This window comes from Megalobrama amblycephala, linkage group LG1 (assembly GCF_018812025.1).
Source record: "Megalobrama amblycephala isolate DHTTF-2021 linkage group LG1, ASM1881202v1, whole genome shotgun sequence".
NCBI classification, from domain to species: Eukaryota; Metazoa; Chordata; class Actinopteri; order Cypriniformes; family Xenocyprididae; genus Megalobrama; species Megalobrama amblycephala.
Window position 1 is genome coordinate 65722215 of NC_063044.1, and position 22115 is coordinate 65744329.

The 22115-nt window shown below is 39.7% G+C and overlaps 1 protein-coding gene across 3 annotated transcripts; it reads right to left on the reverse strand.

Annotated features, from left to right (window-relative positions):
• Positions 1-1441: 1441 nt before the first annotated feature.
• Positions 1442-22103, reverse strand: LOC125280309 (gastrula zinc finger protein XlCGF57.1-like). Of its 3 annotated transcripts, XM_048210764.1 has the most exons (4): positions 21927-22103; positions 20342-20489; positions 14393-14515; positions 1442-4892 (listed from the first exon to the last, which is right to left on the reverse strand). In XM_048210764.1, the coding sequence occupies exons 2-4, from the start codon at positions 20487-20489 to the stop codon at positions 3676-3678; spliced, it is 1488 nt and encodes a 495-aa protein (XP_048066721.1). In that variant the 5' UTR covers positions 21927-22103; the 3' UTR covers positions 1442-3675. The 3 variants fall into 3 exon arrangements, with proteins under 3 accessions (XP_048066721.1, XP_048066739.1, XP_048066731.1); XM_048210774.1 differs by lacking the exon at positions 14393-14515 and having other exon boundaries at positions 1445-4892; positions 21927-22092; XM_048210782.1 differs by lacking the exons at positions 14393-14515; positions 20342-20489; positions 21927-22103 and adding an exon at positions 13970-14191 and having other exon boundaries at positions 1443-4892.
• Between the last annotated feature and the right edge of the window lie 12 nt (positions 22104-22115).

Below are 22115 nucleotides of genomic sequence, written 5' to 3' on the forward strand. Positions count from 1 at the left end.
ACTGACTGAGCACTGTGCTATGACCAAACTGTTTTACAAATTATTTTACATGTATTATCTTTTTATTTTTTTAATTCCTTTTCCTGTTTTTATTTTATTTATAATGCATTTTATATCTTTTATGTATCATCTTTTTTATGCATTTTAAATCTGGCTGTCTGGTTGAAAGAGCTGGTAGAATTATGAAGTAAGTGATTAGGTTAAAATGTGGTAAATTTGGAAAAGGGGACAAACCATGATGGTGGGGCTATCTGACTCTGTGGTACGTAGAAGGGCTTTCTAAGGGTAATTGAGATCACTTGCAAAGGCAACGTGATTAAAGCATTCTGGAAATCAAAACACGTTGGTTGGGGCACTTTCCAAAGAGGAAGTTTCAGAAGAGGAAATCTGCGCTGTGGTGCATAGTTAAGATATCTCTGGATTACAGTCAGGACACTTTCCAAAGGGGAAATTTCCAATGGGAAAATTTGAACTGCATTGCATAGTTAAGATATCTCTGAAAGGGGGATTGGGACTGTGGTGCAGTTTGAGGTGTTTTGGCAAAAGGGGAGATTGAAATGTTTGAAGTGCCTTAGCAGGTAGAGCAGGCTCTGGGAGAATTAAATGTGAGCAAGATCCATTTACATCCGCTCTGATGGATAGATCCTTTTAGAGCCACTCTGACGGACAACAAAAAAACTCCCTGAAACTTCCTAACTCTTCCATCCAGATAGCAGAATTCTCTGTTTTTACTGTTATCTCTATTTCTTATGCATTCCATTTTTATTATTATGTATTTGGTTCTTCTTTAAGCACTTTGAATTACCATTGTGTATGAAATGTGCTATACAAATAAAATTGCCTTGCCTTGAGAGTGGATAACATCCCGGGGCATCCCGGGCAGAGGCTGAGGCCCGGGGAATGGAGACTCCACCCCGAGGTGGTGGAGCTCATATGGAAAAACTTCGGTCGAGCAGAAGTCGACCATTTTGCTTTGAAAGAAACGACTCATTGCCCTATGTGGTTCTCTCACTCATGTTTGTTAATTTTAACCTATTATCATACATAAACCAGTACTTGTCAAATTGGCAAATGGCTGCATTTCCTCCTTCCAGTGCCCTGCAATACAAGAGAGAATGCACCTGGCCTCACTTTTGTTTCCGTCTTTAGGTATGTGCCTTATTGATGTAAATGTTATCAATGGGTATATATTAATATAGTTAAAAATGAAGAATTTTGGACCCTTGCCACATTTTTTTTTTTTAAAAAGTAAAGTAACGGGCCACTGTTAAAAAAAGTGCATGGGTACACAGCTTTTTGTACAGATTGAAAGTCGCCACATTATGAATTAGCATAGCATGAATTGTTCAAATTCAAAACTTTCCCTATAATAATAATAATAATAATTAAAAAACAAAGAAAACTTTTTTTTTTTTTTTTTTTTTTTAAACAAAAACATGTGGAATTTGTGCCAAAAATGTTTCAGGGAGAAAGAACTATGTGGTTTTCACATATAAAAGTGATATTCTGCATGTGTCTAATTCATGCATAATTATCATGTTCTACAAGTGACTACACACACAAAATGATATACAGACCATACACCCACAGGCATGCCTAAGAGAAAACATATTAAGGATTAGTTCACTTTCAAATTACAATTTCCTGATGTCATCTAATATGTTTATGTCTTTCTTTCTTCAGTCGAAAGGAAATTATGCATTTTGCAATCCAGGATTATTCTGGATAGGATTATAATGGTTGAAAAATTAGTTTCAGTGCAGCTTCAAAGGGCTTTAAACAATATCAGATGGGGAATAAGGGTCTTATCTTCTTATTCTTCTCTTGGCTCTCAACGAAGGCGCATTTTTCTTCCCTCTCCTCCCCTTTACCTTCCCTGCTTTGCTCCTCTCGTCTCGTCTCGTTTATTGTCTACACTTTGAGAGACTCTCTCTGCACTGCTCTCCAAACATCTAAAATCATGGATTTGATCAACTGGTCTCTCAACACATTATTGAAGCAGTGGGCAGAGCGGTCAGTACTGAGACTGGGACTATCAACCGCAATATGGATAACATCACAGAGAAGCTCACGGCTTTGCAAAGGCAAATGGATCGATTTGGAGACCAGAATGGACTAAGAGAGTAGCCGTGTAATTGAATGCGGCTACTCGACCTAAGACCAAACAATCCCAATCTTATCTGCTTTCGACTCCCCTCAACCAGCACTGGCCTCAGCCAAGGCCGCTGTTGGAACAACAACTCCCCCGGAAGAGCACTGCAGTGAGACGCTCTTGTGTTCCTCCCCCCATTCCCACAGACACCTGCTGATTGACTCTGTCTGGGACTTTATCAAGGTTGTCTCCATGGCAATTTGCTGTGTATCACTATGACAATCCTGCGGACTGAGGCACCTAGATTTGATGCCAGGAGTAGCGACTCTCCAGGCCTACACATACAAGAACTTTACATACATACTTACACACACATATGCACATATATAAAGATATGCATTCACCCCCCAACCCCCCATCCCTCGCCTTCGCCGCTTTGTACCGCCAGTCTGACAAGCGGGTCTGTGACCAGCGCCTAGAATGGCTGCAGGACCGGATGGCTGCTTGCCTGTGCTGGGTTACCTCCAGCCCCCATTTCCCTCCCCTGTTGCAAGTCATGTGTTTTCATGTTGTACTGATTATGTGCTTATGTTGCTGTGGTGTTTTTTTTTTTTTCTCTTTTTCTTTTTTTTTTCCTGTTCCCACACTGTACTCCCCACTAGGAACATAGTCTGGGGGTTGGTTTTTTTTCTCTCCTACCCTCCCTCATGTTATGCTGTATTTCTTCCTAAATCCTCTGTCTTCCTGTCCTGTCTACCCCCCTTGGATGGACAGGTTGATGGCTAATTTCGCTGGTACCTGTGACTAGTGACAATAAAGTACTACTACTACTACTACTACTACTTATCTAGCAAAATGATTAAAATTTTTTTTAGAAAATTACCAATGTATATGCTTTATAAACACAAATGATCACCATGCAAGTGTTTCCGCCTTCCTTATTCTTCAAAAAGCTTGCGCTGTATGTCCTACACCTTCCCTATTCAAATTACGGATCTAACACTTCTTCAACTCATACTCTTGGGTCCTGTTCACTGCCATTATAAAGCTCAGATGCAACAGGATATTTATTAATATTTCTTCAATTATGTTCATCAGAAAGAATTTAGTCATATACTAATGGCGTGAGGGCGAGTAAAGCTTGGGCTAATTTTCATTTGAAAGTAAACTAATCTTTTAAAGCTGCAATCCTTCACTTTTGGCGCTCTAGCAGTTAATAAACAAAACAGCATGCGTCCTGTGGAGGAACATTGTAGCCGGAGCTACTTCTTTCCGTTTATATCTATGGCGGTTCCCGCAGTTACTAGTGATTTCTACCAGACCGGTCTAAAATAGTCTGAATATAAACACTTATTATAAGTATACCATAATGATTCAGTATTAGACAAAAACACAGTTTGGAAAATGGATTCATGTTGTACATTCTCATTATATATTTTTTGTACATTTTGAACACAAAGTTAGACAGCAGCTTTAAGTACAGTTAAGACCTTTACCCAAGTTGTTTTAGAATTTGTCACTTTTAATTTGTAATGGAGTAATTTTTGCTGTAAGATATCTGTACTTTTACTCAAGTATGGTTTTCAGGTCCTCTTTACACCTCTGCTCTTTCCACAGTGACGACTTCTAAAAGAGTTATTTTTCGAGTGAATCCTCATGTGGCCCTTAAGGTCACCTTTAGTTATGAATCTCTTTCCACACTGACCACATGTAAAAGGCTTCTCTCCAGTGTGAATATTCATGTGTTGCCTGAGACTTTTTTCCTGTGTAAAGTTATTCCCGCACAGAGTGCAGGTGTAAGGCTTTTCTCTAGTGTGAATTCTCATGTGGGCTGTAAGATGTCCTTTTTGAATGAAACTCTGTCCACATTGCTGGTGGGTGAAAGGCTTTTCTCCAGTGTGAATTCTCATGTGGATTTCAAGCTTTCTTTTATGTGTGAAACTCTTTCCACACTGTTGGCAAGTGTAAGGTTTCTCTCCAGTGTGAATTCTCATGTGGACTATAAGGCTTCCTTTATGACTGAAACTCTTTCCACATTGTTGACAGCTGTAAGGCTTTTCTCCAGAATGAATTCTGATGTGGGCTATAAGGTTTCCTTTCTGACTGAAACTCTTTCCACACTGTTGGCAGGTGAAAGGTTTCTCTCCAGTGTGAGTTCTCATGTGGACTTTAAGGCTTACTTTATGTGTGAAACTCTTTCCACACTGTTGGCAGGTGAAGGGTTTCTCTTGATTGTGAATTCTCATGTGGGCTATAAGGTTCCCTTTTTGACTGAAACTCTGTCCACATTGTTTGCAGGTGTGAGGCTTTTCTCCAGTGTGAATTCTCATGTGGACTTCAAGGCTTACTTTATGTGTGAAACTCTTTCCACATTGTTGGCAGGTGTAAGCCTTCTCTTGATTGTGAATTCTCATGTGGGCTATAAGGTTCCCTTTTTGACTGAAACTCTGTCCACACTGTTGGCAGGTGAATGGTTTCTCTCCAGTGTGAATTCTCATGTGGATTTTAAGGTTATCTTTATGTCTGAAACACTGTCCACATTGCTGGCAGGTGAAAGGTTTCTCTCCAGTGTGAGTTCTCATGTGGACTTTAAGGCTTCCCTTTACAGTAAAACTCTGTCCACACTGTTGGCAGGTGAAATAAGTTTTAGTTCCTGTCTTTTGAGCTCTTTTTTGTAAGGAAGACTTTTTAGCCTGTGTCAATCTTTCTCCAGTCATGAAATCCTGATGTTCATCATAATGTTCTTTCTCTTCTTCCCTTTCATTAAGTTCATGACTTGCCTTCTTCAGCACCATTAGGTCTAGGACAAAAATAGACAAAACAATTTAGACATTTAATGCATAAAAACCAACAACATGCTCTTTAGCACAGTGAACTAAAATGTGCTTTTAATATACTATCTCTGTATTTAAAAATATATTTAGTTACCACTTGTAGATTGAACACTATGGGTTCAAATGTACTATAAGTAGTATCTAAATAAATTTTCTAAATACAGAGATAGTATATTAAAAGCGCATTTAAGTTCATATTTCATAGTGTCTCAAAATAGCACAGTTGAGTACACTTAGATGTTTTTTTTTGTTAACAACTGTTTATTGAATTTTCTTCTGTGAACAGTAGTATAAAACAAAAAGCAACTATGCAAATTTAAAACCCATCCCAACCCATCCCACCCTCTGGTAGACTTAAGGGTAGAAAAGAAAAACAATAAAATACATAAAGTAAAATAAATAATAAAAATAATAATAATAAAAATAAATTGAGTAATATTAATACATAAAATACAATCCAATAATTTTTACAAAGATTTTAGAAAAGATGACACAATATTAAAAGATGAATGCCATAAATTGACAGTTTTCACATTAGATCCATGTATGCGAGAAGTTGAGAGTTCCATCGAGATAATGTCCAACAAATATACCGCCCAGGTTCGTCTGTCCATTGTGTGAGGAGGATTCCAACGGTTGACTAGCAACTTTTTTGCTGCAGTGAAAGCAGCTAGCAGTAAACATCTTTGTTGGACTGACAAGGTGAGGTCCCAAAAGTCATTCATAAAAAAATGGCGTGAAGTCAAACTTATCTCAGTACCCAACAAATAAGAGAGGTCCTGTGAGAGCTGAGTCCAAAAAGAAAAGAGAGAGGGGCACTCCCAGAAAAAATGCAAAAAAGTGCCTAAAGATCCTTGTGAACAGAGACTGCACTTAGGAGAGGTTGACAAATTCATATGAAAACGTTTCATTGGAGTCAAGTAGACCCTATGTAGCAATTTCCAATGAATCATTTGGTGGTTAGGGTTTTTAGAAGACATTTTAAACATTCCCCATATCTGATCCGAAAATAAAACATGCACATCCTCATTAAGATCCTTAGCCCAAACAGTTGTAATAGATAAAGGTTTGTATGAATGCTCAAGTAGAAAAAGACAGATGACTGAGGCAGAAGAGGGAAATTCCTCAGAGGGAAGGATTAGTTTGCGCAAAGGGTGAATAGGAAGTTGAGAATCCCAGGGCACCCCGTATGCCCGTAGGGCCGATCTAATTCATAAATACATAAAAAAGGAAGTGCCTGGCAGATTATATTGATTTTTGAGATTCTGGAAGGATTGTAAACCATTATCATCATAGATATCTCCCAGAGTGTTTACTTTATGATAAGTCCATTGCGGACAATGGAATGGAGTATTGCCTGACAAAAGATTATTGTTGTGGAAAATTGGCGAATGCTTATGCCATATTGTAACTAGTTGTAAACGTCTTTCAACATCCCTCTATGTAGAGAGGAGATGGGTTACAATAGGACCAAACCTAGACTTACACTGCCTAAGCAGAACCCCTGAAAAAACTAGATGCTTCAATTTATATGGATAAACAATAGATTCCTCAATTGCTTTCCAAGATACTGAAGCATCAGGGTCAAACCAAACTGATAATGGGCGGAGGGAAAAGGCTTGAGCATACAGTCTAAAATTAGGGAAAGAAAGACCTCCATGTAATCTACTTCGCTGTAAGGTAGACAGTTTAATACGAGGACGTTTCCCATCCCATATATACCGTGAAACACATGCATCAAGTTTGTTCCAGTAGCCAACTGGTGGAGCGAGAGGAATCATGGAAGAAAAGAAGTTAATACGTGGGAGAACGTCTCAGGTTACGTATGTAACCATAGTTCCCTGAGAACAGGGAACGAGACTCTGCGTTGACAGTACGCATTGGGGAACCCGTCACGTGACCCAGGTGTCGAAAGCACTATCCAACAACTCCAATTGCTATTGGCCGGCGACAGCCTATGACGTCATACGGCGCGACCCGGATGTATAAAGGGAGCGCCTGGAGAGACAGTCACTATCTTATCGTCTTGAGGGACTGTTCTGAAGGCAGGCAACCTAAAGCATGGCAAAGGAACGCAGAGTCTCGTTCCCTGTTCTCAGGGAACTATGGTTACATACATAACCTGAGACGTTCCCTTTCGAAGGGAACTCCACTCTGCGTTGACAGTACGCATTGGGGAACGATATACCCACGCCGCCATGCTGGAGGGGAGTGCCTGCCAAAAATATGGCTGAGGCAAAGACCTCAAGGCAGTTCTCAAACTGCCCAGCAACTCCCCCTCGGGTCACACCAGGCTGTCAGTGACAGCATTCCCTTTGGCCAACAGCCCAAGCTGACCTTCCCACAGGCTTCTACCTTTCTCTTTTAACAAACAGAGCCTAGAGAAACGCTAAGGCGTCTAGAACCCAATTTTCTTGTGAGAAAAGTGGTTCCTTTAAGGGAATGTGGCCAAGGAACCAAAGGGAACCTCGGCCAGTCACTCATGAGGGGAGCAAGGTCACCCTCATTGCCACCAGGGAGGCCGACCTGGTCTTCTCAGGGAACAGACTCAGTTCAGGCCAACCCTGTCTGCATACAGAGCCTCTAAAACGCATTCTTCAGGAAGAAAGTAGGTAAGAGTGACTGCAGAAAGGCAGAAACCAGCTCAGACCCACGCATAGAGACGGGCATCCTGGAGAGCAGAACTCAGCTGAGTGCTATGAACCCTCATATCGAGGGGAGATAATCCGCTCAACCTAGGATCTACCCAGTGCTTAATTAACGCACTGAGGAGGCCGTGCGCTGAAAGCCCTGAAAAGGGGAGCACAAACCAGCCTGGGGCTGATCCTAAAGATGGAGCCTGATCAAGGCCAAACCATCATAATCAGCTTAGGGAGCTAAGCACTATTACAAACCCCAAGGGGAAGCGCAGAGCTCACCTAACAGGTAGACTATGCCAAGAGCACATACTCATGGAGGCCCGAGAGGGGCTACAACATGACAACAGTTCTATATACATAAAGACAGAAGTAAATTTCAGAAAGAGGCCTGTTTCTGGTAAAGCCATTCTGAACATCTGTCTAAGCCGGCGGCAGACAGACAACTTCCATGGCAGCAATAGAAAGCTGCACAGTGCTCTTATGATAATCCACCCAACACAATCCGACGAGCAGTGTACTCAGTGAAAAAACACTTTTTACTCTTTAAACAAGAGGAGCACAGCGTACGCCAACACGTATTAAGGAAGGCCTGGAAGGCCTATAACCTCAACAAACACGTGGCATCAGCTCGTGGTAGTGTTTAGGTCCCAAGCCAGGTAAACAACCCGCAAAAGAGGGGGTTGAATCTACCACTTGGGCCCCTGGCCAGCGAAAGTGTATATGACTAGTTCTCAGGGAGAAATACACCCAAAACAAACACCAGTATGTCCAATAAAGGCGGCCCGCAGGCTTAGCATCCTCCAGGACACAAGGCGTAAGTCTCGTGGCCGTTTCCAGGAGCTTAAAGATCCGACCTAGGCTCTAGGTGGCTCTTAGCTCAACTAGAATCATCGACTCAAAGAGGCAACAATAGGCTAAACCAAACCTCAGTACGACGAGCAGTGTACTCAGTAAAAGCACCTTTTACTCTTTAAGCAAGAGGAGTACAGCGTACGCCAACACGTATTAAGGAAGGCCTGGAAGGCCTATAACCTCAACAGACACGTGGCATCAGCTCGTGGCAGTGTTTAGGTCCCAAGCCTGGTAAACAGCCCGCAAAAAAGGGGGTTGAATCTACCACTTGGGCCCCTGGCCAACGAAAGTGTATAGAAATAGTTCTCAGAGAGAAATACACCTAAACAAACACCAGTGTGTCCAATAAAGGCGGCCCGCAGGCTTAGCATCCTCCAGGACACATGGCGTAAGTCTCGTGGCCGTTTCCAGGAGCACAAAGATCCAACCTAAGCGCTAGGTGGCTCTTAGCTCAACTAGAATCGTCGACTCAGAGGCAACAATAGGTTAAACCAAACCTCAGTAAGGTTTCACTACTGACATCTCATCCAGCCGCACAGAAAAACACAATCTGTGCCAACGTGCAAACTAAAAAGGAGGCCTGAAATGGCCTGCCGATCCAGTGACACGTGGCTTCAGCTCGTGAATTCCCAGGGAACCAAGCTTACAGGGAACCAGCTCTAACCCATTAACTATGGGAAGCCAACTGCTACCTGTGCTAGGCTACACTTTCCAAACAGGCAAAGCACCCTAAGTTCTTGTGACTAAGGGGAACAAACAAAGCCAACGTGGTCTAAGGGAGGCTATAAGGCCTACTAACTCAAACAAACACATGGCAGGGCCTGTGGTAGTGTACATATATGAGCAAACCATGATCAGTTAATCAGCATTGTAGAAAACAACTGCTAACTAGAAGGAGGCTAAATATCATAAAGCCTACAATCCGAGTTATATGCAATATAACCGCTAACAAGATCACCAGGGAGCTAAAATAAATACCAGCTTTCCTCAAAAAGTGGTTCTAACTACCCTGAGTATGCAATCCAACAGGTGATGCACTCAGTGACACAAATACACCTCTTAACTGGGGAATATGTAGTCACCATCCTCTCAAATAGAGGCCGCTTTACAGCAGAAAGGGGCCTACTATTAAGAGAACAGGTACTAACCTGTGGCAGCATACGTAAGCTCACATATATATATGTAGGGCAAAAATCTAGAACTCAAAGTAACATAAAACTTTGAAATACATGCTATTTAAAAGGAAAAACACTCCCATACAGATCCTCAAATCTGTTCTAAGCCTAGAAGACGAAAGGCTAAAAACTAGCATCGTCCAAACAAACTTGATAAATACTGATATCAAGTGGCTCAGAGGAATTCATTTCCCTTAACATGAAAGTTCTAGGAAGTGGGGCCTAGCAAAAACCTGCATAACTTATCTACGCAAAGATAAGGGCCTACCACCTGAGAGACAGCATCAGGGAGTCAAAACAGTCTACGACCTAGCTGTTAATCTCACAATTGCGCCTACATAAGCAAGGGGATAATGGCATACGGCCTAACAACTCCCTCGGGAGGAGGCCAGAACTAGGAACTATACAACCTAATCAGGGATAGTAAATATAAGGTTATGTAAATAACACACCAAACCTAGCTCTAGCCTAGCCGCTAAGCTATGGGCCTTCTTACAAGGCCACAAGCCTCGTGAAGCCCGGGCTTCACCTCCAAATCTCATGGATAAGAGAAAGAAAGTGAAGCTCACAAGCAAACAATGTCAGGCGGCCGTTTTTTTTTTTTTTTTTTTATCAAGGCCGACCTAAACATCTACATATTAGCTGAAGTGACAAGTGTTATCAACTTCAGATTGCCAAAAACCCCCTAATTATCCTGACTACATGCTCAGAAAACCATACAGGAAATAAAGTCTTATTTCAAATGAATAAAATATAGACCCTCCTGCAGCTTAAAAACCAAAAACTCCTAATGCTCCTTTACAAAAAGGATGGAATCTAAGGTTCTTTAAGCTTAAAGATCCTCTTACTATCAAACAGAAACAGCGGGCTGATAGAAACAATAACCATGGGCCCAGCCATCAGCCTGACCATAAGAAGCATCTGAGCATGACATATGCTTATATATATATATATATATATATATATACACACACAGGAGGTGGAAGAAGAAGAGGAGAGGGTAGCTATAAAGCGCCCTATATAGCTGGGAGATTGATCACAAACGCAACAGTGTTTACAATCGATCACCCGTCTCACTCGTTCTTCCTCCCCCTCCCGTCTGTCTGGGTTCAGATACAAATCTGAATGGCTAGGGGTTTTTCCATTCCTCACCGATCTCAAAAGCGGAGATCAGAACGGAATGGAAAGTATGGAAGCTGCCGTATTAATGGATAGAAAGGAACCGCTCGCCGAACCGTCCGCGCGCGGCCCCATTCTTAACGCGCCTTCCCGGCAGCCGCAGCCCGACGAGAAGCGCGTCCCAAACACACAGCAGCTCGCATACACCCGCCAGAGGAGCACTCGCCGCCGGACGCGATGACGTTAAACGCGAACGTCATCGTCATCCGGGTACTTTAACAACAGACAGACACACAGCAGTGCCCTCAAGCACTGTGTATGCGTGCTCCTCTCCAGACAGAAAACGCTCAGAAAAATATGTATATCAAGTGTCAAACCCTGGGACACGGATAAACACACCCTCATGAACGTTTGTAAGGAATATACAGAAAACCCTACCGGAGTCTTTGGTATAGATGCAAGACAGAACAGGACCGAAAGACGAAAAAGATAGTGACTGTCTCTCCAGGCGCTCCCTTTATACATCCGGGTCGCGCCGTATGACGTCATAGGCTGTCGCCGGCCAATAGCAATTGGAGTTGTTGGATAGTGCTTTCGACACCTGGGTCACGTGACGGGTTCCCCAATGCGTACTGTCAACGCAGAGTGGAGTTCCCTTCGAAAGGGAACATTCATTTTGATCACCGATATACGAGCCTGAAGAGAAGTAGGAAGACGAGACCAATTTTCCAAATCTGAGGATATTTTGGCTAGAATACTATTATAGTTTTTTGAAAGAATATCTTGCATGGAAGGAAAAATATCTATACCTAAGTACTTAAAGTTTTGAACCAATGGAATAGATGCAGAAAGAGAAATGGGATCAAATTTAGAATTGAGGGGAAGTAGACATGACTTACTCCAATTAATTTTAAAGCCAGAGAGAGCTCCAAAATGGTCAAATAAATTCAATACATGAGGAATAGAATGTGACGGCTTATCCAAAAACAATAAAATATCATCAGCGAATAAAGAAATATGATGATGAGTATTCCTTATAATTATGGGAGAAATAATTTCAGATTGTCGGACCGCTTGAGCTAAGGGTTCCAAAGATAAGGCAAATAACAGAGGAGAAAGCGGGTAACCCTGACGAGTACCTCGATGTATAAGGAATGGGTTAGAGCAAACAGAACCTGTGAGAACAGAGGCTGCTGGATTGGCGTACAGAACTTTAATCATGTTTATATAACTCGATCCTAGACTCAGATGCTGTAGAACCGCCCATAAATAGTTCCATTCTAGCTGGTCGAAAGCTTTCATTGCATCTAGAGATAATACTGCACAAGGGGAGGACAAACTATTAGATAAATTAATAATATGATATAACCTGCGTAAGTTATCCGAAGCTGAGCGAGATTTAATGAACCCTGTTTGGTCATGATGAATTAGCCTGTTCATAAATTTCTCTAGACGACGAGATAATACCTTAGCATATAATTTAACATCAGTCCCTATCAAAGAAAGTGGCTGGTAACTAGAACAGGAAGTCGGATCTTTATCTTTTTTTAACAAGAGAGAAATAACAGCTATATTAATAGGTGGGTGAAATGAGCCTTGAGTAACTGAAAAATTTATCATATCTAACAAGAGGGGGCCTAAATCCGACCAAAAAGTAGTATACAATTCGACTGGAATACCATCTAAACCTGGGGATTTCCCCTTGTTCATAGATCGGATTGCTGACTCCAGCTCCTGAAGAGTAATCGGTTCAGCCAGATAATCCGAATCTGAATCCGACAGCCTAGGTAAATCAAGGTTGGAAAGAAAAGTTGCAAAAGAGTCAGGGTCACCAACAGCAGAAGAAGTATAGAGGTTAGAGTAAAAAGAATGAAAAGAAATATTAATGTCTTTGGGGTCTGTCATAATGAGCCCAGATTGGGATTTCACTGCTGAAATATTAGCAAACTTTTCACTGTTGCGCATTCTTAGAGCTAAAAGGTGGCTTGGTCTACTTCCTTGAAAATAGTAATTCTGCCTGCATCTTTGAATCAGGAATGGATCTCAGTAATGAATTAAGTTCAGACCTAACCGCCATAATTTTGCTGAGTGTATTGTCCGAAAAACAATGTTGATTGTCTCTAGTCAGATTCTGGAGCTGTAATTCCAGTTCAACTATCTTTTTATGTCGGTTTTTCTGAAGGAAAGAGGCATATGAAATTGAGTTATTCCTTATGAATCCTTTAACTGCATTCCAAAGTGTTCGTGGATCATCCACTGAGCCTTGGTTAATTTCAATAAACTCAGCAAATTTATTTCTGAATTGGCTACAAAAGTTTTCATCCTGTAACAATTTAGGGTTAAATCGCCATCTAGTTGCACGAGATGGCCGAGGGATCAAAGATAATCTGCACAAATTTCCATCATGATCTGACAAGGATAAGGAACAGATATCGGCATCACGAACAGCTGAAGATAAAGAAGTAGAAATGAAAATATAGTCAATTCGCGAATAGGACTTATGAGTAGCAGAGAAGAAAGTGAAAGACTTGGCAGAAGGATTTAATAAACGCCAACTATCCACCAATGAAGATGAGATTATACATTTCCTAAGTTTGTCAGAACAGACGGCTTGAGAGTGTGATTCCTTTGGTCCAGATCTATCTAGGATATGCGACATTACAGAATTCGTGTCTGCACCCAATACAATTTCAAAATCTGAACATTTTAAAAGATAAGTAGACAAAACAGAGAAAAAAGTAGGGTCCGGAGTACAAGGGGCATAAACTGAAATAAATACAATTTTTCTATTCTCCACAATTGTTTTTATATGTGTTATTCTACCGTCTGTATCACAACCTTTATCTAAAATAGTAATATTTAAAGTCCTCCGCACTAATATTAGGACCCCCTTGGTTTTAGCATCCGAAGATGAATGAGATACCACTTCATAAAACTTATTATTACACCTGCGTACATCCTCCTCTTTCAGATGGGATTCTTGAACTAACACTATATCAATCTTTCTTCTTCGCAAAAAATCCAGAAAACCTGTACGTTTATGTGGGCCATTTAGGCCATGGATATTACAACTGAGAATATTAAGGTCAGTCATAGGTATCGAACAGAATTACTGCGTAATAACACAAAATACAAATTTGAAAACAAAACCAGTTGAGTCTACCATCAAACCACCCCCCACCCCCACCCTTCCCGTCAGTATTCAAAAAAACATAAACACATTTCCATGAACTATGGCAGATCAAACCAAGAACAAACCTTGATCTGCCAGCACCCCTTAATATGATCCGTGGCGTCAACAAAAACCTGCACATTACTGAAGCACCAACATTGGCCCCAAAGTCACATATTGACTAGATAGTATCTCTGTTGGAAAAAAAAAATAAATAAAAAAATAAAATAATAATAATAATAATAATAAAATATGAGAAAAGGAATACAACTATAAACAAATATTATACCACCATAATCAGTGAGCAATACTTTATGCTTAATGGAACCTTTTAGTAACTAAGTTCAGAAGTAAACATTAGAGTAGACAGTAAAAGACAGTCGCCTACAGAGCATCTCTTCTCCGATTAGATAGCAAATGTCCAGCTAAAGTTCACTGAGGGTTAGTGGATGAATGGGATCTGAGAAAAATTCTTGCTTCTTCTGGGGAGTATAGCATTTTAGGTTCACCTTGATTGAGAATGACCTTCAGCGTTGCAGGATAGAGAAGAAAATTCTGGATGCCTGCCTCTCTCATTTCCTTCCTAACTGGCGCGAATGCACTACTTCTGTTTGCGGTGAGCGGAGAAAAATCTGGAAAGAAAGACAGCGTTGCTCAGTCGGATGTTTTCACTGGGGCGTGAAGTCTAGCGGCCCGCAAAATGAGCTCCCTGTCCGTGTACCGCAACAGTTTAAAGATGAAAACCCGTGGTTTAGCGCGATCTGAGGTGAACCTCGAGTACACACGATGCGCTCGTTCCACTTCAATCTCTTTGCCTGCCAAAGACGGGAGCCAGGTCGGTAGCGATTTTTTCAAAAAGCCCATAGGGTCGTCCTTTTCGGCCCCTTCAGGCAATCCAACCAGACGCAGATTACTGCGCCTATTGCGATCATGTAAGTCCACGATCTGTTGCTCGAGCGCGGCTACTCGCTTATCGTGATCTGCGACCACTTTCTTTTGTTCTCTCATCTCCCCTGTAAGAAGATCCAGTTTGGAGCATAGCGACTGAACAACTGACATGTGAGAGGCGAATTCGTTCCGCATCGCCGTCAACTCAGTTCTTAGAATGTCCTCAAAGTGCGCAACAGTGTTCGCCATCTTGTCTACCATGTCACCCGTGGTTGGTGGCTTGGATTTCTTCTTAATCGGAGAAGCCGTCGGAGATATCTCCTGCTGTTTCCGATTGTAAGCCATCAGAAATAGTATTATTAATGAAGTAAACTTAAAATAAAACGAAAAAATCAGCAAAAAGGGGCCAAACGTACGGAGCTCTACTCGAGTGCGACTAGGTTCATGAGCACGTCACGTGACTCTCCCGAGTACACTTAGATGTTAAGAAATACTAAAGAAGACTTTAGTATATTAAAGGGAAGCCCAGAAAGTACTGCATAATTACAGCGAATTTACAGCGTAACTTTCGATAATTATAGTGTACTTATACAGTAAGTACGTGTAAGTATAGGGGGACAATATGTAATATGTAAAGGAATAAAGGGGTAACAACAAGGAAAATATCAAATTATTTATACTGTAAGTATTTTATTACTAAGGGGTACACTGTTATGACAGACAACAATCTTACATTTGGGAGCAATTTAGCGATTAAGTTAAGGAAAGTAGAAAGATGTCACATTTACCCTGTAACTACATGAAATAAGAGCGTAACAAGCTCCACTTTAATTTACGGCCCGTAATGTCATATTTACCCTGTAACTACACGAAACAAAAGCATATTTCCCCATTTATTAAAAAAGATTGCAATAGTTCTTTCTACTTGCCTTGAAACAACTTAATCAGTGCATTTTCTTGCTAAATTGCTCCCGAACATAAGATTGTTGTCTATCATAGTTCTAAAATACTTACAGTATAAATAATTTGTTAATTTCCTGGTTATTACCCTTTTATTCCCAAGATTTTACATATTGTTCCCCTATACTTACACATACTAACTTTGTAGGTACAATATAATTATCAAAAGTTACGCTGTAAATTCATTGTAATTATGCAGTACTTTCCGGGCTGTAATCTAAAGCGTTACCGTGGTTCATTGTGATTTCACTTTTTTTAACTTTAGTTAGTGTGTAATGTTGCTGCTTGAGCATAAACAGTATCTGCAAAGTTACAGCGCTGAAAGTTCAATGCAAACGGAGATATTGTCTTTTAAAGTTATGGCAGTTTAATGCCTACAAAAACGACCGGTTTGGACTACAACGAGCTTCTTCCCGGGTTGGTGACATCATAAACCCTGCAAAACACGCCCCCGGGAACATGCAACAAAGTGGGCGAGGCCATGCGGCGCAGCATAATGGAAGCGGAAGAGTTGTGTACACCAGACGTGAGCGGCACGTCAAAAGATATATAACCCGTTATAATCAGTGATATTTTCGACACTGGATGCGGCGCTGAAGAATCTGAAGCTGAAGCTTCCAGAATCTACACGAGTTCAATGCTGGATGGCTATTACTGAATACACAAAGGCTATTACTGAAATATGAAGCAGTTCCTACTTTAAAAGCTGTTTATGGGCCCCAAACTGTAAGGCCAACCATAAACTGTGTTTAAGCCTTAACTCATTGAACTTTTGTTTGTAAATCTCACATTGGCTCCGGCCTGGCGGACACTAACAGCTCACTGGACACGTTTTATGGCTATTTCGATAGATTCCTGAACATCTCCCTTGTGACTTTCATATATTAAATACATTATATTCATGTTCGATTGTTCTGCTGCTCATTCAGAAAACCAAGTCACTTCTACGTTTCGTTTCTGCAATACTGCTTTATGCTTTGATGCTATAATAGCAATTTATTCTCGTGGCCAGAGAGTGAAATTTCTTTTTATAATAGTTTATAATAGTTTTTCTAAAACAACTATTAAACTAAATCTAATCATATATGTAATTGATTATAATCCGTTGTAATTAATTCACAATATATGTGCATAATTCCCTCTTGGGTCTATATATATATTTATCATAATTAATCATAAGGCTTTAAAATTTATATATATATATATATATATATATATATATATATATATATATATATATATAGCTATGGAAAAAATTAAGAGACCACTTAACATTGATTTCTGAACTTGGAGTGGTCTCTTAATTTTTTCCATAGCTATATATATATATATATATATATATGATGATTTAAGCTAACAGATGAAATACTTGTAATATCGCTAAAGATCGTTACAGTTTTATTGTTTGTACATGTCTTTTAAACGTATAGTTCTGTTGCTTTTTGGAAGAGGCTTGTTGCATCAAGGAAGTAAACAAGAACAAATGCGTTTTTGCTTCGCTAGCCAGTTAGCTGTATAGTACATACTTCTCTAACAAACACCAACAAATGTCTGTTCACAGACAAACAGTTGTTCATGCTATAAATTAAACACTACCTTTACAAAAATGCGACTACTCAGTCATGTATTCAGCTACAGTAAAGCTTTAATCAGGATAAAACTGTATATTGAAAGCTAACAAACAGTAGTGACAGCATCTAAACACTTTGACACAAATACTCAATGAAATACCATTCATAAACGTCCTTTAAAAAGCCATGATTGCAGAGGTTCTGCTTGACCCTCTTTATCTGGGTCTGATTCGGCTCAATTTGATACAGCAATATAGATGCCGTATCATGGGTGCAGCAGGCCCAATGATATTACGCACTGCCTGTGACCCCCTGCTTGCACAGGGAGCGTGCCTTGCAACCAAGGAGACATTTGCGAGAGACGCTGCGTAATATCATTGCGCCTGCTGCATCCATGGTACGGCAGCAAAGTTCCTTGATTATTACGCCGAAATAAGAGTATAGTTCCTAGTCATATCGGCCTAGAAAATCGCGACATTTCATTTTACATCGATCTCAGTAAACGATGTAACTACAGAAGAGTCAAGTTTAAAATAGGAAATAATTTTTTTTTTTTGCTAACGGTCTAATCAGATTCAATGAACTATACTAAGCTATGCTAAAAGTGGAACCGTCAGACCCGGAGATTGGCTTAATGGATTCGAAAACTGTAAAACTCAACTGTTTAACTCTAGGGGAGTTGGAAAATGAAAAAAAAAGTGTTCTTTTAAATAACATTTTTCAAGGTACAATGGTACTGTAATAGATTTTTTTATTTTTATTTTTTTACAGTCAAGCTTGGTAAAAATATCTAATTTCATTTATGAGTTACAGACATTTACATTTTTGAGCACATGTCCAGAAAACTACCTCTGTCCAATTTTATTTTTACACTTACAATCAAAATTTTGACTTTTGGCTTGAAATATTAATGGGCTAGTAATAAAAATTCTGTCATCTACTCATTATGTTTTTCCAAACCTGTAAAAGTTTTTCTTCTGTTAAACAAAATTTGAAGAATGTTGGTAACGAGATGCTGACAGTTGCAATTGACATCCATAGTACTTTCGTCCTATTGAGGAAGTCAATGAGGGCTGTCAACTGTTTGGTCAAGATTCTTCAAAGTACACTATATTGTCAAAAAGTATTGGGACACCCTTCCAAATCATTGAATTCAGGTGTTCCAATAACTTCCATAGCCACAGGTGTATAAAATCAAGCACTAGGCATGCAGACTGCTTCTACAAACATTTGTGAAAGAATGGGTCACTCTCAGGAGCTCAGTGAATTCAAGCGTGGAACCGTGATAGGTTGCCACCTGTGCAGTAAGTCCATTCATGAAATTTCTTCACTACTAAATACTGTCAACTATCAGTGGTATCATAACAAAGTGGAAGCAATTGGGAACAACAGCAACCCAGCCATGAAGTGGTCGACCACGTAAAATCACGGAGCGGGGTCAGCGTATGCTGAGGCTCACAGTGCGCAGAAGTCGCCAACTTTCTGCAAAGTCAAAAGCTACACACCTTCGAACTTCGTGTGGCCTTCAGATTAGCTCAAGAACAGTGTGTAGAGAGCTTCATGGAATGGGTTTCCATGGCCGAGCAGCTGCATCCAAGCCTTACATCACCAAGTGCAATATAAAGCGTCGGATGCAGAGGTGTAAAGCTCACCGTCACTGGACTCTAGAGCAGTGGAGACGTGTTCTCTGGAGTGAACAATCACCATCTCTGTCTGGCAATCCGATGGACGAGTCTGGGTTTGGCGGTTGCCAGGAGAACGGTACTTGCCTGACTGCATTGTGCCAAGTATAAAGTTTGGTGGAGGGGGATTATGGTGTGGGGTTGTTTTTCAGGGGTTGGGCTTGAACCCTTATATCCAGTGAAAGGAACTCTTAATGCTTCAGCATACCAAGACATTTTGGACCATTTCACACTCCCAACTTTGTGGGAACAGTTTGTGGATGTTCCTGTTCCAAAATGCGCACCAGTGCAGAAAGCAAGGTCCATAAAGACATGAATGAGTGAGTTTGGTGTGGAGGAACTTGACTGGCCTGCACAGAGTCCTGACCTCAACCCGATAGACACCTTTGGGATGAATTAGAGCGGAGACTGTGAGCCAGGCCTACTCGCCAACATCACTGTCTGACCTCACAAATGCGCTTCTAGAAGAATAATTCCCATAAACACACTCCTAAACCTTGTGGAAAGCCTTCCCAGAAGAGTTGAAGCTGTTATAGCTGCAAAGGGTGGGCCAACTCCATATTAAACCCTACGGATTAAGAATGGGATGTCATTAAAGTTCATGTGCACGTAAAGGCAGGCATCCCAAAAATATTTGGCCATATAGTGTATCTTCTTATGTGTTCAGCAAAAGAAAAACTCAAAGGTTTGGGATGACATCAGGACGAGTAAACGATGACAGAATTTTAATTTTTCGGTGAACTACTCCTTTAATGTTTATTGACTCATAAAATCCATGCTAGTTTACTTAGTTTAACACAAAATTTTCTGAACTTATTGTATCAGTACTTTTTAATCATTTACAGAATATTAACAAAACATGTAAATGACAATCATGACAATTTCACCTCTAGCCTCAATCTGCTTATTAATTTCTAACCTACACCTGTACCACAAATGACAAGGTAAATATTTTTCACTGGTTTCATCAAATATTAGCAGTTCACTTGGTTCTACTTCAAAATGTTTTACACACTTCTACTGCTGACTTTCCTCCATATGACACACATGAAATGATTATTGATGTAAAATATTTAAATTAGGACTTATTTATTGCTTGATTTAATGTTCAGTTCCTGCTATTTATGTTCAGGTATGTTAAATGTTAGTACAGCACTTTTCAGCATGAACAGAAAAAAATACCTTCATTATAGAGATTGGGTTTAATGTTGCAGAAAATATTTATTTCATTTATTTCATATTTATTTCTACTTCTGTAATATTATCTGTAAGATTATACTTCTGTATATTCTCTATTTCTGTAGAGCTGGACATTTTTAATAATGATCAAAAGTTCAGCTGTGAGAATAAAACCAACCTGTTTGTTCCTCAGTTTCTTCATGTTTCACTCTGAATGTTTCTTCAATCTTTATTTCTTCAGTCTCATCTTTAATCATAATTTCTTCAGTCTCCTCTTTAATAAAATCAGTCTTCATGTCTTCAGTCTCCTCTTTAATAAACGCCATCTTTAAGAAGAGAATAATGAACAGTTGAGGTGTAACGTACACATATTCATACTGAACAGTTTTGGTACAGGGCTTTTGGTATGGTGCTCGAAGCATTACATTGCAACATTAAGTTCTCCTATTAATCGCAATAAGCGCTACATTTTGTTACTTTCGACAAGAAACAAAGTGCCATCCTTCAAATTCTGTCTACAAAATCATGAAATTTAAACAGAATATGCCGTTTTGACGCTCTTTGTGATGTGACAGATCACTGTCAAAATCGGCAGCACGAGCATATCTTCCTCTTTAATGCTAGTTACAGAATTAAACATGAAAAAACAGCTGAAGGTATGTAGAAAAGATACCGTACAACTTACAGAAACTGCCATATCTCATGTAATCGCTAAATTAGTGTTTCAACGGCAGAAAGACGTCAATAAATCAGATAGTAAACAATATGTCATGTAGCATTTACCTCAGAAAAGCCATTCAGTGTCCACAGCTTGTTAGTTCACCAGAGAAATTAACTTCTAGTTATAATTTAATTTAATGTATTTAAAGACAAAAACACAATTTGTTCAGTAAACTACTGTTTAATAAAAAAAAAAAACACATATCACATATACCTGCTGTACAGAAAACTGTACCAAATCGTGACTTCAAAACCGAGGTAGCCTATATTTATCCATAAGAAATTTTTAGTTATAATTTAATGTATTTAAAGACAAAAACACAATTTGTTCAGTAAACTAGGCCTAGGCCTACTGGTAAAAAAAAATGAAAGAAGCTTTATGTTAAGTTTTCTCTCCACCTGCAGTAAAGAAAACCATACTGAACCGTGACTATGTACCGAACTGTGGGTTTTGTGTACCGTTACACTCTTAATTAACAGAGTTAATGGTCTTCAATGACCTGGATAGACAAAAAAAAAAAAAAAAAAAAAAAATCAAAACTATCGCTATAACTTAAATTATATATTTTTAGGCATTTATAATCTACATTTAGTATTTAAAGAATGATAGATTATATTTAAAAGATTACACTTTGATGAAAACATGATTAGTTCGTTTGTTAGTGTTTGTTGTTCTCGTTCTCGTTCTCGTTCACTGTTTGAGCAGCACGTGTCGTGATTCACTGAATCATTTCTCAAAGTGTTTGATTCAATTGACTCGGAGTTGAAAAGTTCAGTTTCTCCATCATTACTCTCCAGAGTATAAACTCGTGTTCATGATAAACTGATTTATGATTTATAGAGAGAAATGAGACGCAGGTTTACTGTTTCTCATCAGTGGATATGAGTTTTACTCACACAAATATCCTTCATTACAGTTAGATAAAGATTCACAATGTTACATTAAACAGTAAATAAACTCATTTCACATCGCTGGTAAAACTATTAAAAGCCATTAAAACTATTTCTGTAGATTAAAACAGATTAATTTTTTTAAAACAAACCTTTCTTCAGCAGAATCACAGCAAATGCAGGAGCGCGGCGCAGTCTTATGACGTCTCATCGTCCCTCCAAAATAAAAGTCCTGTTCACAAGCTGCATTGTCTGGCTGCAGAGACACCTGACAATTTATGGGAGAGTCCTGCTGACTAAAGGCTCCTACTTTATTCTGCTCTTTCACTGCATATTGAGAA

Bases quoted from the DNA above. Each gene is read 5' to 3' on its own strand.
- LOC125280309 (XM_048210764.1), bottom strand. From the start codon at position 20,489: ATGGCGTTTATTAAAGAGGAGACTGAAGACATGAAGACTGATTTTATT. The intron at 14,516-20,341 runs GTTGGTTTTATT...CTTTCTTTCCAG, and splicing joins AGAAACTGAGGAACAAACAG to ATTTTTCTCCGCTCACCGCA. The intron at 4,893-14,392 runs GTGAACCTAAAA...TTTTTGTCCTAG, and splicing joins GAAGGTCATTCTCAATCAAG to ACCTAATGGTGCTGAAGAAG.